The 15,701-nt window shown below is 38.2% G+C and overlaps 1 protein-coding gene across 1 annotated transcript in view; it reads right to left on the bottom strand.

The window, feature by feature from the left end:
* Positions 1-15,701, bottom strand: part of LOC115214173 (COP9 signalosome complex subunit 3) — a 53,291-nt gene that overhangs the window by 21,572 nt on the left and 16,018 nt on the right. Inside the window, exons 4-11 of the mRNA XM_029783260.2 lie at positions 13,060-13,112; positions 11,566-11,667; positions 10,150-10,224; positions 9,333-9,437; positions 5,512-5,601; positions 3,299-3,349; positions 1,858-1,959; positions 218-289 (exon numbers count right to left, since the gene is read on the bottom strand). Coding sequence (XP_029639120.1) covers positions 218-289; positions 1,858-1,959; positions 3,299-3,349; positions 5,512-5,601; positions 9,333-9,437; positions 10,150-10,224; positions 11,566-11,667; positions 13,060-13,112 — 650 coding nt within the window. The remainder of the gene's footprint in view (positions 1-217; positions 290-1,857; positions 1,960-3,298; positions 3,350-5,511; positions 5,602-9,332; positions 9,438-10,149; positions 10,225-11,565; positions 11,668-13,059; positions 13,113-15,701) is intronic.

The following is a 15,701-nucleotide window of genomic DNA, read 5'->3' as shown; positions in this document are numbered from 1 at the left end:
GAGAGAGCTTTCAGCGCATGGTCAAAATAAAGATTTGAACCAGCTACAGAAATAATATAATTACACCTCTTTAACATTATAATGCAAGGGTTTGTGGGAAAATCTCAGTCATTAGAAAACAGAGACTTCGATGCTTTGATAGAAACTCATTGGATTCGTTACTGCTATAGCTGATATCTACCTAAAAATTTGAAAAAAAAGCGAAGAATCTTCTTACCTTGGTTAATCTTTGTATATTTTTTTTATAAAGGGAGATAATACACTGTTTTACTAGACCCATGTTGTTGTCCTGTTGAGAGATAAAAGAAGCGTGTGGATTAAAACAATATAGTTTTAGTGTAGATTATGTATAAGAAAATACATTATTTTACAAGACGTGTTGAACATTGATGACATACAAATGTTAATTAGATTACAATATATATCTAAAGGCACACAAGATCTTTGAAAGAGCTCTGCTGAAGAGCACTGAAAAATCTCCACTCAAGACCATCAAATGGTCTTCACTCAAGATCTTCAAAGATGTTCTGCTCAAGACCCTTGAAAGAGCCCCATTCACTCCCATTGAAAGTACTCTGCTGATGGATTTTGACAGTGACTCACTTAAGACCATTGAAGATGTTCTGCTCAAACAAGTTTCAGACTTGAAGCAATTCAAATTATTCCTAGCTAGCTTGTAGAGGAATATTAAGTTGTGTAGCGGCCTTTTCTGGAAAGTATTTAAAGATGTAAAGAAATAACTGGATTATCAGCCTTTCCAAACAGTTTCTATGAAGAACAGTTTCTTCATAGCAACAGCCAACTCAGTCCTCCATTACAAGTGTGAAACTTGGACCCTCACTAGATCTATGGCTGAGCTGCTTGGTGACAAGCACAAGTGGGTGTTCACCTGGTGGAGAAAGTAACCAATGAATGACAACCTCTCCCAGTTAAACAACAGGACATTCAGGAAGACAAAATCAGCTTTCTAGGCACTCCCCAGCTAAATCACCTAACCAACTGCTATCAGTTTGTGCCAGTTGCCACTGAGACATCAAGTGTTCTCAGACCCACACTACCAATTTCATTTGCAAAATCAGGATAACATCAGCCCATCTGAGGAATGAACCCCTATGAGATGGAGTGGCTGTTGCAATAAGTGTTGCTGACCTTCTCGATAGCAATGCCATTGCAATCACGACTGCAGAGCATTACTGAGCATGCCACTTGTTCTGGGGTGTGCAGCCCAGTGCCCCCTCCCCTTCCACATTCTGCTATTTAATTCCCCACTCCACCACACCTTTTTCCTGTTTCTTAGTATTTAAATGTTATTAATAAAATATACTTTATTGCATAAAAAAAAATAAAAACTAAAAAATCACCAACTGAGAATAGACTGGATGTAGTTCCAAAACCATGATCAAGACTCTATTGATGAACAGCAGTGCTATGACAGATGGTTAGCTTATAAAACTGATGATGAAATGAAATGTGACATGTCCAATAATATGCTTGATGCAACTTGAAGTTAGAGTCAATAGATGAAGATGAGTGTCAAAGATATATCGCTTAACAATTACTTTCTTCATAAACAGAAGTGTGGTTGTGGTGGTGGTAATAGTGGTGTGTGGTGACTGGTGATGATGTAGGGTGATAGTGATGATGGTTGTGGTTTGGTGGCCTCTTACTTCTCATTGCATTATAACGCAACTTACTGTGGGGCATAACAACTTGTGACCCCCCTCCATCTCTATGTAGTTAATTGGTGATGACAGACAGGAACTGGTAGTGGTGGTGGGATGGTGTGTGACTAGCTACAAGTGAAAGAGAACACCTGGTGTTGATACATGTACACAAGATACGTCAATATATTCTTACCTTACTGAATACTTCCGAGTGCTTATTGACAATCATCCGCAGATCTGATGGGTTATTTGTTCCGTATGATGTAGCAAGGTCATAGTATGGCTGGCACAGTGGCTGCAAAAGAAAACAACAAGTCAGATCTCCAATAACTGTAGTTTGGTAAGCAGTCATACATACCTACCTATATATGTGCGTTTTATATTTTTATATTTAATATGTAAATGAGCATCATCATACAAGCAAAGTTGTTTATTTCCAGTCTTCTGTGAAAAACATTTCTAGTTATGGGGGAAATATTACATTGATTGGGAACAGGTGAGGGCTGGTGACAGGAAGGGCATCCAGTCACAGAAAAATTTGCCTCAAGAGGAATTAAACACGGTGCGCAAGAGAGAAGACTACACTGGTTAGCTCATGCGATGCAGATGGATGCTGACAGCTCCATAAAGAAGTACCAAAGTAGATGGAACACATGGAAGAGAGAGACCCAAGAAGACATGGGATCAAGTACTGAAGGACAACCTCTAGATGCTGAACCTCTCAGACAACATGACAAAGGACTGAGATACCTCACAAATAAAATTACTAATGGGGATAACATGAATGGATGGATATAAAAGTATAGCGTTGGCATTATGGCTAAGAAGTTTACTTTTTAACCACATGGTTAAACTCAACTGCATGTCATTTTGGGCATGTGTCTCCTAGCTCCTACCAGACTAAAGACTTATAAGTGAATTTAGAACAGAAACACTGTGTCTCCTTGTTGTGACAGCATGCAATGTTATAAAGAATCATCTTTGTCATATAAGTGTAGTCCTTTGTTTCCTGTCTTCTGTAACATGTCTGGCCATGAGAAAATATTACCGTGCTTCAAAGCAGGTGAGGGTTGATGACGGGCTGGGCATCCAACTGTAGAGAATCTACCCCGACGAATTCAGTCTAACTGATGCAAGCTTGGCAAAGTGGATACTAAAAAATGATGCTGATTGTGTGTGTGTGTGTGTGTGTATATATATATATATATATATATATATATATATATATAATATATATATATATATATTATATATATATATATATTATATATATATATATATATATGTATGTATGTATATATGACACAGAATTTAAAAGATGTCAAGCTTTATGTCAAGAAACTTAAGACAAACTACAGTGACATTTGCTTTGGTACTACTACATGGTCTTTAGATAGCTCTTCAAAGAGTTCAGTCAGTTACAAACATTTGGATCAGAACCACCAATTCCATTCCAAGTCTTATTTTCCTTACAGGTATTAAGCTTCGGGTGTTCAATTTTGGCATCAGCATCTCTAGTATCTGCCCAGTCTTAGCCCTTCTCCTTTAAACAAGGGAAACAGAATGTTGCTGTGTTCAGACTCCCTTCTCATACAGTTAAAAGATATCTTCAAAAATAAAAAAAAAACACTCACCTTAATATATTTACCTACAACTTGAGATGTGTATTTTGGAAGAGCCGGAATCTGAGGATAAAAATTTTAAACAAAAATAAGAAAATAAGAAGAAGAATAGTGATTTCAACAAACATCTTCCCACTTCCTCTCTGTTTGGTGAATGCAGATTTACAAATTAAAAGACCTCTAATGATAACATAAATAGGCAACATATATGTGTTGTGTAACACACTATTTTGTCTTTTATTCACTGTCCTACACTTTAAATATGTTCACTCATTTTCACTTCAAAGCATTTTAGTTTTACTTCACAAATAGCAAATACACAAAAAGACAACACAATGACTCCCTCTTTTTTGCTATGCCATATAACAATACATGGCCCTCTTTCAATGTAATATAACACTACAGGATCCCTTTCTTACCAATATAGTAGAACAACACATGAGCTCTTCCTTCCTTCCTATTGCTTCAAAACTCAACTTTCTTCTTGTACCAACACAACTCCAACAGCAAAGTTAACAGCAGGGAAACCACAAACCAGCCCAACAAGTCAACTTGCCCAAAGAAGTCGTGCATAGCTCAGTCTCTTGTGGAATGTAAGTCTTTATTATATGGTTTCATACTGCCTGTCTTTTATATTCATGCACCAATTCTCCAAACAGTAACATGCTTTCATAATTTCTCCAGTGTTGTAGCATGTTACCCAGCATTCAGTGTGGTTTAAACACCGAATTCCCATTTCCTTCTCTTGGCAACAACATATTAATTACCATCGATTTTATTACAAAGAACTTGCTAAATGTTGTCACAATCTGACATAGCTGTGGCTGCAGGTGTTTCTTAACTGAGGAAATATTCATTAATTGACCACCTCTCTCAACTCAATGTCTGTGTGTATATACATACACACATATGTATTTATTTATATATATATATATATTTGTATTTATATAGACAAAGTATGGTGGTTTTGTTCGCAGGTGATCCAAACAATTAGGTACACAAGGTAAGTGCTGTAGTGGATTACTGGGGCCCAAAGATTATAGCCAAGGTAGTAGTTATGGAGCCATTGCAGATTTCCGATGCAGCAGATATATAATTGTTAAACAGAACATAAAAAAGAGGCATAAAAGTTCATAGTTCAACTTTCTAAAGGATTGCACCTAAAGAATTACACTCATGGATACACGCAGGATTGCACCTAAGGACTCCTGCTTTGGTTTCTATAACTTCAGAAAGTTGAACTAAGAACTTTTATGCCTCTTTTCTCTTCTCTCTTTCCATCTCCTTATTCTCTTACCCATTTCCTCCATGTTATCATCTTATCAATATATAGCATTCTCATTTTCCATAATTTTTTTCCCCAATTTCTCTCTGATGATGGAATATCCCATACTCAAGGATATCTCAGAAACAGCTGTAAGATTTTAAATTTTTTCCTGTAATAATATCGTATATGACTTGAGATGTTTACTTTGCCTTAATGTCCTGCTTAACAATTATATATATGCATATATATATATATATATATATATATATGTATATATATTAAAAAAATACAGTGTATATTTAAACACATAAGAGGTATCCATCATAGGAGACCTGTCACGCCAGAAGGAATAGCCAAAATCTAAACCACTATTAGGGATAAATTTCGAAGGGTTTGGATTTAGGATATTTCTTATAGCGTGCCAGGTATCCTATGATGGATACCTCTTATGTGTTTAAATGTACACTGTATTTATATGAATAATATACAGTCTATTGACTAATTTTTCTACATGCTAGGTCACTGGTAGTAAAAATTTCTAATATTTTTCTTACCCTGATATTACATATATATATACATATATATTTATTGTGCAGCTTACCATCACAGTAGCTAGAACTTCATTCTCTCCTTCATAACACTATGTGGTATAACAAACACTTTTCTCTCTGTGCAGTATAACAAAACAACCCATTCCTTCCTTCAATGTATAACAATTCACTTCCTCTATCTGTAGTATGACAATACATGACCCCACCTCTCCCATTTCCTCTCTCAGTAGTATGATAATACATAGTATAACCCCACAAACACGACCCCCTACCTTGCCTTGCAACACAATATCAAAAGATAAATGCTACTTTTGCTTTGCAGTACTATACAATATATATATCATATATGCCTCCACCACCAACCTAACCATGCAATATAATACAACACAATAGAATATTTCTCTTACCTTTCCATGTAATATAAGTGCCACTAATATATATTTCTTATAAGCCTCCATCATAATGTGGCTGACAGCCATGCTGGGAGTTGTAATTGCCTGAAAAACAATGAAACATCAACAAACATTTTAGTTATTTTTGACAAATATTAAAACATGGAAAAGTAGATGTAAAATGTTGGTGACAATGACTGATGATGTCTAGTTTGTTCCTGTGTGTCTATCATTGTTACTTAGCCACAAGTCAACTAAAATCAAGAATGTGTAAGCTCAGTCATTCCAGCAGTGACAGCCTTGCCTCTTTGATTCACACACAATGAATCCAACACCACATTAAACAATGCATCCACAATACTTTTTTTTATAAGACAGTGGGGTATGATTTGGAAAAGATTTCACTACTATTTTTTAACAAGATGAGAAACCACATAGAAACTTTCTTGTAGGTCTGAGGATTCTAGTGGTGGCCACAACTAAAGTGGGCAAAGTGAACTCACTCCAAGCATGATGTGTTTGTGATATCTCCATCATTGTTGACAGGGCTATTAGAGAAAAGAAAAAAAGCTTGGAAGGACTGGAAGAATGGTGGTAGCAGGGAATTGTGTCAGACTGCCAGAAGGGAAGCTAAGAGACAGGTTTATTTAGCCAGAGGAGAAGCAGATAAGAAAAAAATTGCCAATGTTCTGTGCCATGAAGACCAAAGACTTGAGGTATTTCATGTTGCAAGACAGTGTGTGAGAGAGAATCGTGATGTCGTAGGAGAGAAATGTGTCCGCATGGATGATGGTTCACTTGCACTAAATGAGGCTGCAAAGAGAGAGGTTTGGAGATGCCACTATGAAAGGTTGCTCAATATAGAGAATGAGTGGGAGAAAGAGAGTCTGCCAATGTCGACCCAACAGAGGGACCAGCTCTCCGAGTTGACAGTACCTTAGTAGATAAAGTAATTAAGAGTATGAAGACAGGGAAAGCCCCTGGCCCATCAGGAATCATTGCAGAGATGTGCAAAATATCTGGCAGTGTTGGCTATAGCCTAGTCACCCATGTAGTTAACAAGGTGATACATGAAGGAATCATACCCAATGACTGGTGCAGCAGCACCATAGTCAACTGCTATAAAAGTAAAGGTGACGCTTTAGTTACAAATAATTAGAGGTATCAAATTGTTGGATCAGGTAATGAAGGTTACGGAGAGGGTCATAGCCCAACTAATTAAGGAGAGAGTCAGTTTAGATGAAATTCAGTTTGGGTTCATGCCAGGGAAAAGCACCACTGATGCTATATTTCTGGTAAGACAGTTGCAGGAGAAATACAAGATAAATCTCTGTACCTGGCTTTCGTTGACATAGAGAAAGCCTTTGACAGGGTCCCCCAATCCCTTATCTGGTGGTCGATGAGGAAATTGGGATAGATGAATGGTTAGTGAGAGCTGTGCAAGCTATGTACAGGGACGCTGCCAATAAGGTGAGGGTTGGCAACAAGTACAGTGAAGAATTCCAGGTAGAGGTAGGGGTCCACCAAGGTTCAGTCCTCAGCCTCCTCCTATTTATCATAGTCCTCCAGGCAATAACAAAGGAATTCAAGTTAGGATGCCCCTGGGAGCTCCTCTATACTGATGACCTTGCTCTAATTGCTGAGTCGCTATCAGAACTAGGAGAAGTTTCAGGTGTGAAGCAAGGCTTAGAATCGAAGGGCCTTAGAGTCAACCTAGCTAAAACCAAAGTCCTAATAAGTAGGAAGGCAGACAAACCACAAATCTCTTCAGGTAGATGGCTCTGCTCAATCTATTGAAAAGGCGTAAGGAGAAACTCTATAAGATGTACCCAGTGTAAGCTATGGACACATAAGAGGTGCAGCAATATCAAAAGAAGGCTAACTGGGAAGATAGCTTTTGTATGTGAAGCAATAAACACTGAAAATGTGCAGAGAACAACTTCTGCCACATTCCAGGGAGAAAAACTAGAAGTAGTTGATAGGTGGCACGTAAAAAACAACCAAGTCAGTAGTGGGGGTGGGTGCACTGAAAGTGTAGCTGCTAATATAAGACTAGCCTGGGCAAAGTTCAGAGACCTCTTACCTCTGCTGGTGACAAAGGGCCGCTCAGTCAGAGTAAAAGCAGACTGTATGATGCATGTGTACAAACAGCCATGCTACATGGCAGTGAAACATGGACCGTGACTGCTGAGGACATGCGTAAACTTGCAAGGAATGAAGCCAGTATGCTCCACTGGATGTGTAATGTCAGTGTGCATACTTGACAGAGTGTAAGTACCTTGAGAGAAAAGTTGGACCTAAGAAGCATCAGATGTGGTGTGCAAGCAAGACAATTGCACTGGTATGGTCATGTGGCGAGAATGGATAAGGATAGCTGTGTGAAAAAGTGCCACGCTGTAGGGGCTGAGGGAACCTGTGGAAGAGGTAGACCCAGGAAGACCTGGGATGAGGTGGTGAAGCACGACCTTCGAACATTAGCCTCACCAAGGCAATGGCTAGTGACTGGGACCTTTGGAAATATGCTGTGCTTGAGAAGACCCAGTAAGCCAAGTGAGACCATAACCTTGTGGCCTATGCCAGGGGTGTAACCAGCCCACTTATGTGCACCTTTCCTTCATCGGACACTAAACTCTGCTTGTGAAGACCTGTTGAGGCAAGTGAAATTGAAATCAAATTCAATGACTGGCATCCGTGCTAGTGGAGTGCTAGGAGCACCATTCAAGCATGATCATTACCAGAGAAGCTGACTGGCTTCTGTGCCAGTGACACATAAAAAGCACCATTTGAGCATGATCATTACCAGTGTGGCCTTACTGGCATTTGTGCCCGTGGCAGGTAAAAAAATATTTGAGCGAGGTCGTTGCCAATGCTGCTGAACTGGCTCTTGTGCAGGTGGCACGTAAAAAACAACCATTGCCAGTACCACCTGACTGGCCCTCGTGCTGGTGGCATGTAAAAGCACCCACTACACTCTCAGAGTGGTTGGCATTAGGAAGGGCATCCAGCTGTAGAAACTCTGCCAGATCAGATTGGAGCCTGGTGCAGCCATCTGGTTCACCAGTCCTCAGTCAAATTGTCCAACCCATTCCAGCATGGAAAGTGGGCGTTAAACAATGATGATGATGATGTACAATCACTTGATTCAACAGTTACCTCTAATTCCAAAATATCCCTCATCCAATCAGGCTCTAAGAATCTTTATCCATCACTTAACTAGCTAGTTGTGACTCAGCTGTTTAATTTTGGGTCGCTTCCCTTACAATACTTTGATTGCAAGTCTTCATCACCACCATCATTTTTAGTGTGCAGATTTCCAAGCTTGCATGGCAGAGACAGAATTTCTTTACATAGATTTTTCTATGACTGAATGTCCTTCCTGTTTCCAAAATCACTTCTTTTCAAGGAAGGAACAATTTCCCCATGATTAGACATGTTATCACAGAAGACTGGAAATGAAGGACACTGCTTACATGACATTGACACTCACAACTATTACAAGATGTCATGGTCAGAAGACAGTAACATAAATATGCACATGCACATACTGTAATTAAAAAAAAAAATAATGTGTTGTTGATTGCAGGTTTCCAATAAGCCGATAACTGGTTCATGCATTACTAGCAGAGAAAATGACAAGGGAGTATATGTGACTTGACACAGAACAAATATCACAAGACGGTTCATGGAAAAAGCACTCTTTTCCTTTTGGAGGTTTATGTCCTTCAGTGATACACACATACATATGCATACACACATACACATACATATACACTAGATTTCCACAGATTTTTGTCAACTAATTTCTACTTACAACATTTTGGTCAAAAATTACTTACCACTTCAAAGAAATACAAAGCACGATCATAGTTCTTTAGAGCAGTGTAGATCATCCCACCATAGTAGTAATAGAGTAAGAAGTCTTTGGCGTCATAGTGACCTCCCTGCAGAAGTAAAAACAGAATGTTTAACAAAATTTATAGAAACCCCATCAAGTGTACATGTGGAGTTGGATGTAATTTCAAAAATGAAGACATTAGTGTTTTAAGAATTACAAAAATACTCCTCCATTGTATTACAGTGTACTAGAGGCTGAGTTTTCCATATATGCTTTACGTAATCCTAGGGCTGAATTAATGAGACACCATGTATTGCATTAGTTTAACAAGCTGAGCCATTGAATTAAAGGTGAAGTGCATCCAATGACCATTGGGTTCCCATTGACCAAATTTCATTCACAAGACTTGGGTGGAACTGAAACTAGAGTAGAAGACACCAAATGTTTCATACTATAAGATCAAACTTGGGGTCTTGCTGATTGCAAAGCAAATTTCTTCACCATGTGACCATGCCTGCAACCCACAGACTACACCCATACAGATAAAAGCATTATCCTTTACAACAAAATTCAGTAATTTATGTTTTCCTATTCTTATAATTATCAAAACTGAATAAGACCAGTCATGGGCAAACTAGAGCCTACAGGACTTTCTGAATGATTGGCCAACGAAAAATTGCCTTAAACTGTTTTAGTAGTGCAGCCCAACTGATAGGCCATGGCTCATGCAGCCCACTTCCTGAAAAAAGTATACATGCACAGGAGTACACTCAAAGTAAATTTTAGATATAAGAAATATAAAATAAAATACACCTTACTTCATTGCCAATATCAACAAAGTCCACATTTAAAAACTGCAAGGCAGGCTGCAGGTTTTTGGATTGCAAACACAACTGCAAAAGAGAAATAAGAAGAATGAAAACAGATGCATTACAGTAAACTCATTGTGAATAGACACACAGACAGAGAGAAAGCACACTCAGGTTTCATGTCAAGCTTTTTACTTCTCATTATCAACATTGTAATTGTCACTATCATCTTTCTCATTATCAATATTTAAAAATCCCTGTTGAGGCAAGTGAAAATCAAAATCGAAATCGATCAACATCAATGGAATTTGTAGCTGTGATACCAGTGCCGGTGGCATGTAAGAGAACCATCCGAACGTGGCCGTTGCCAGCGCCAGCCCGACTGGCCTCCGTGCCGTTGGTACGTAAAAAGCACCATCCGATTGTGGCTGTTGCCAGCCCTGTCTGGCCCCCGTGCCGGTGGCACGTAAAAAGCACCCACTACACTCACAGAGAGGTTGGCGTTAGGAAGGGCATCCAGCTGTAGAAACACTGCCAGATCAGACTGGGCCTGGCGCAGCCTTCTGGTTTCCCAGACCTCAGTTGAACCGTCCAACCCATGCTAGTATGGAAAACGGACGTTAAACGATGATGATGATGATAACCCTTTAGCACTTAAACCAATTACTTCATCAAAATCTCAAAGTCACAAGACAATGCAGGATTCATTCAAAATGATGTAAATAAATAAGCTTTACATTTAACAGAATAATATGAAAGCTAAAGGGTTAAACATCATTTTGCTACACTGGCATTCTACATCTGGTTTCTATGATTGTTTAGCTTAGACAGGGTTGTTTTGGCTTGAAATCCCCATTAGCTTTTGATAACGTGTAGCTGTTACTGCTGTTGATTTTAAATGCTTAGATGAAACATAAGTATCATTATAGTCATTCATACATTCAAACAGAACCCCTATAACTAACTTTTTCAGATACATCATGCTTTCATCTAGTCTGAGATCAGAAATATAACATACAGACATATACAAACACATATACGTATTTTGTACAAGTCTAGATCAAGTAGAAAAGATATTGGTGGCTAGAACAGGGTTAATCAACTCTCAAATAATATCCTTATTTTGGCACAAGGCCAACAATTTTGAGCAGTGGGGAAGTTGATTACATCAGTCCCAGTGACCAACCCTGAAAAGATGAAAGGCAAAATCAACTTTGGTGGAATTTGAACTCAGAGCATAAAGCCAGAAGAAAAGTCACTAAGCATTTTGTCTGGCATGCTAATGATTCTGCCAGCATGCCACCTTCAACTCTGTAATAATATCGCATCAAACATATTCATAGTAGTAACACAGACTTCAGTCAGTATAAGTCACAATAGGGATAGCATGGCAACCAGAAAAGAATTAACATGAAAATTTCTAACCTTGCAGAGATCACTATGAATAGAAGTTAGCTGGGAGGGAAACAGCTGAATCTTGGTGATGGCTTTAATTAAGATGGGTATTCCTCGCATTGCTTGAGATGGCTGGAAAAAGACAACAATGAATTAATGTTTATCTATATATAAAAAGATACAGGATGTGTGTTTGTCTCTGTGTTTGTCATGTCATTAAAACTTGAGATCCACCCAAACAATTTTAATGGAATTTTACACATGCATTACATAAGGTCCATGGAGTGTCATGGCCAAAACAATTTTCAACTTCTTGCCTAATGCAGGGGCAGATAAACCGCATTTTTTAGGCATTTTCACTGTGTTAAGGCCCATAACTTGAAGAGTATCCAGTCGCTTTTCTCCAAATTAGCAACAAACATTAATCAGGCTCCTCGAATTGCTATTGACTAAAATAAATTTCCAACAAAAAATGCAGATTAATCAGATTTAAGTATACTGCACTGGGTATTATCTTTGTTTTAGGCCATTTTCCAACAATAAAATATTGACACTATTTATGCATTATAAATAGCGTATAATATTTCATTAAAACCGTTTGTCCAATTTTACAGAGGAAATGAGAACATTAAAACTTTTGTCAGCGCCCTTCATGTTACCATCCCGTGCACCACTGGGCTATGTGTGTGTGTGTGCAGCTGGGTAAAGGCACAATAAACCCATTCATCCATTCGCCAGAAGTGCCCTGTTGAGGTTTCAAGTTTCCAATCCTGCGCAACACAGCCTGGCCCGGTAGCATGTCTGCTTTCTATGTCATCCATGTCTGAACTATATAATGCAAAATATTCATACAAAAAAAAAAACAAACTGCTGTTGTGACTCACAGCCATCTGAGTTTGACTGCATGACCACTTCCAGAAGCTATGCTCATCATCTGCAATTAGTACCCCCTGTGTTTCCTCCCCCATTTAGTCGGACTAGTAAATATAGGGTGTCCCAGAATTAATGATGATTTGAGAGAAATCGGGTGCATTTTATTTTTAGACTCACTTCTATATGTGTTTATCATGTTTAATGTGTTAAAAATGTATAAATTTTGAATTTTGTTTATAATTTTATTTTCATTCCTGTTGGACCCCTCTTATTTGTCTGTGAAAGCATTTTCTTCAATTTGGCAGCAATCATTTTCTTTACCTCCATCCCCAAGATGGAGCAACCATTTAGCTGAGCTTAAAGAAGAACATTCAGTTAGCAGTGCAGGAACTAACTCCTGAAATGCTTCGAAATTTGTTTCACAATACTAAGGAGCAATTTGAAGTATGCAGGGTTACAGACATGTTGAAAATTTTTCAATAAAAGTTTGACATAAGATTTATAAATCTATTTGTTTTGGTGATAAACGTAAAATTCTGTCAGTTTTTTTTAAGAAGTTTAAGCATCTCGAGGCTGTATTCATGAGGGCAGGAGGTGAAATCATATGCTACAATTGCAGTTGTAAAGTACATATATAATCATGGCACTTACCTGTCTTGTGCTGTCCATCAAGTATTGAGTAAACTTGTGACAAAGATCAGCAACTAAACAAAGAAGCAAAACGTTTCGTTTAAATAAAAGTAAATTATCAATATTCAAAAAATATTAAAATAATATGTTTATGAATTTGTGTTGCAAGATTCCTGAAGTGAAATCATGTGTTGAAACAGATATTGTTACAATTCAGAATGGTCATTTTTTTTTTTGCCTATAAACACATACATTATATATTTGTTCTTCACTCATTTATTATCATCCTTATTTTGTCTTATGTTTATTGTCTGGAATTCTTTCGTCACACATCTGTGACCTCTTCAGTGACACTTTCCATCCAAGTGTATCCTCCTGCTCCACCAGGTCATTGAAGAGGTCACAGATGTGTGACAGAATATTTCCAGACAAAGGACATAAGATAAAATAAGAACAATAATAAACAAATGAAGAATGAATAAATAGTGCTTGTGTTTATTTGGCAAAAAAAACGAAAAATCACCAACCCAAAATATAACAATATTAAAATAATATTAAAGAAGAAAACAGCTATTATTTTGGAGAAGCACTCGTCTGACATAAGACCATATGTTGAAACTAAAACAATTACAGCATGGAAGACACATTAACCATTCAGAAAAAACAAGGATCACTCAATGTGTTATGTCAAGTAACTGAAGGCACATGACCCAGTGGTTAGAGCATCAGGCTCACAATCATGAAGTAGTGAGTTCAATTCCCAGACCAGGCTGTATGTTGTGTTCTTCAGCAGGACACTTTATTTCACATTGCTCCAGTTCACTCAGCCGTAGAAATGAGTTGCGATGTCACTGGTGTCAAGCTATATTGGCCTTTGCCTTTCCCTTGGATAACCTCAGTGGCATGGAGAGGGGAGGCTGGTATGCATGGATGACTGCTGGTGTGCCTCGCAGGGGAACTTTCTAGGTCCAAATACCATGGTCATTCATGACCAAAAGGAGCCTTTACCTTTACCTTATTTGTTATATAATAGCAAAAGTTAACTAATTTTCACTTATTTAAAATATCATCATCATCATTTAACATCCATGTTCCATGCTGGCATCCATTGGATAGCTTGACAAGATCCAATGAATCAAAGGACTACGTTATGCTTTGGCATGGTTTCCATGGCTGGATGCCCTTTCTAATACCAACCACTTAACTGTATGAGGTGGGTGGTGTTTTTGATGCCACCAGCACTAGTGAAATTGCCATGCAGTTTCAAGACTACCGACCTCAAGTGCTAAGAGAATAAGGAGTAGAGAAGAGCAAAGTCTAAGAGAAAAGGGCTGAAGCAAAGTAGGTTACTTGCTGAAGAGGAGCTACATGACTACTCACATTTTAGAAAAGAGGGATTGGGGGTGGAATTGGAAATTTGTGATAGGGGTTAGAATGAACCTTCAGGTTACAAGGTAGGTATGAATGAGTAGGGTAGGAGTGCTGCAAGAAGGTGGAGGAGGAGTGAGGGATGTCTGGAAGTGGGTAGCAGAATAGAGATGATGATGATGATGATACAGTAAAAGGAGCGATGAAAGAGAACTGACATACTGTTGGGTAGGTGGCAGGAGTGGGTGGGGCATAAGAGAGAGAAAGAGAGGCCGGTACAGTGTATGAGGAGGGAGGGGGTGTAAGATAGTAGGGAGGAGACATAATTTGGTGGCACAGTAGTGGTGGTGGGTAGGAATGATCAATGAAAGTATGGGTAGAGATCAGAATTAATGGATGAACAATGGATAATGAGTAAAGTGGTTCTGGGTAGTAGTTATAGAGGAACTGCTGTTAGTGGGTGGGGTCTGGAGGAGGAAGGAAATGGGGTTGAGGGCATAATTGTGCAATTGTGTGTACATATATATATATATATATATACACATATATATATATATATATATATATATTATATATATATATATATATATATATATATATATATATATTATATATATATATATATACATTCACACACACACACTGCTGAGCTGGAGCTGTTATGCTGATGTGGGTGGGTCTTGTCATGAAATACATATTGCCAACCATTTTGGTCTTTCATAATTTCCTTCATAAGGTTCATGGTCCAAATAAGCAAACTTTATAATGCATATCAGTAAAGAAATGTGTGTGTGTGTGTATGTAGGAGCAGGAATAGTGGCGAGGTTAAAAAGTTTGCTCCAGAGCTACATGGCTTGGTGTTCGCTCCCACTGTCAGCTGTATCTTCTACTAGAGCTGCAGGCTGGTCTATACTTTGTGAGTGAAATTTGATAGATAGAAACTGAAAGAAATCCACTGCACGTGTATGTGCGCACATGCATGCATATTTTACTGTCTTGATATTTGCATTTTGATTGTAAGCAAAGTGTTACAGTTCTTGCAAATAGAGTCTTTTGTTCACAATTCTCTGTGAAAACATGTCTGGGCTTTTCACAGTTCAGTAGATTAGAGGAAATATTCTCTTGCTCGTAAACAGACGAGAGTTGGTGACAGGAAGAGTATCATGCTAAAGCAAATATCTACCTCAATAAAGTTTCATCTGACCGATGAAAGCATGGAAAAGCTGATGTTAAAACAATGGTGATATTTATTACATAATAGCTGAAGCTGATTAAATTATCCACTATTTTAAGTT

This window comes from Octopus sinensis, linkage group LG7 (genome assembly GCF_006345805.1).
Source record: "Octopus sinensis linkage group LG7, ASM634580v1, whole genome shotgun sequence".
NCBI lineage: Eukaryota > Metazoa > Mollusca > Cephalopoda > Octopoda > Octopodidae > Octopus > Octopus sinensis.
Note: the sequence above shows the minus strand (reverse complement) of the source record. Positions and strands in the feature narration are given on the sequence as shown.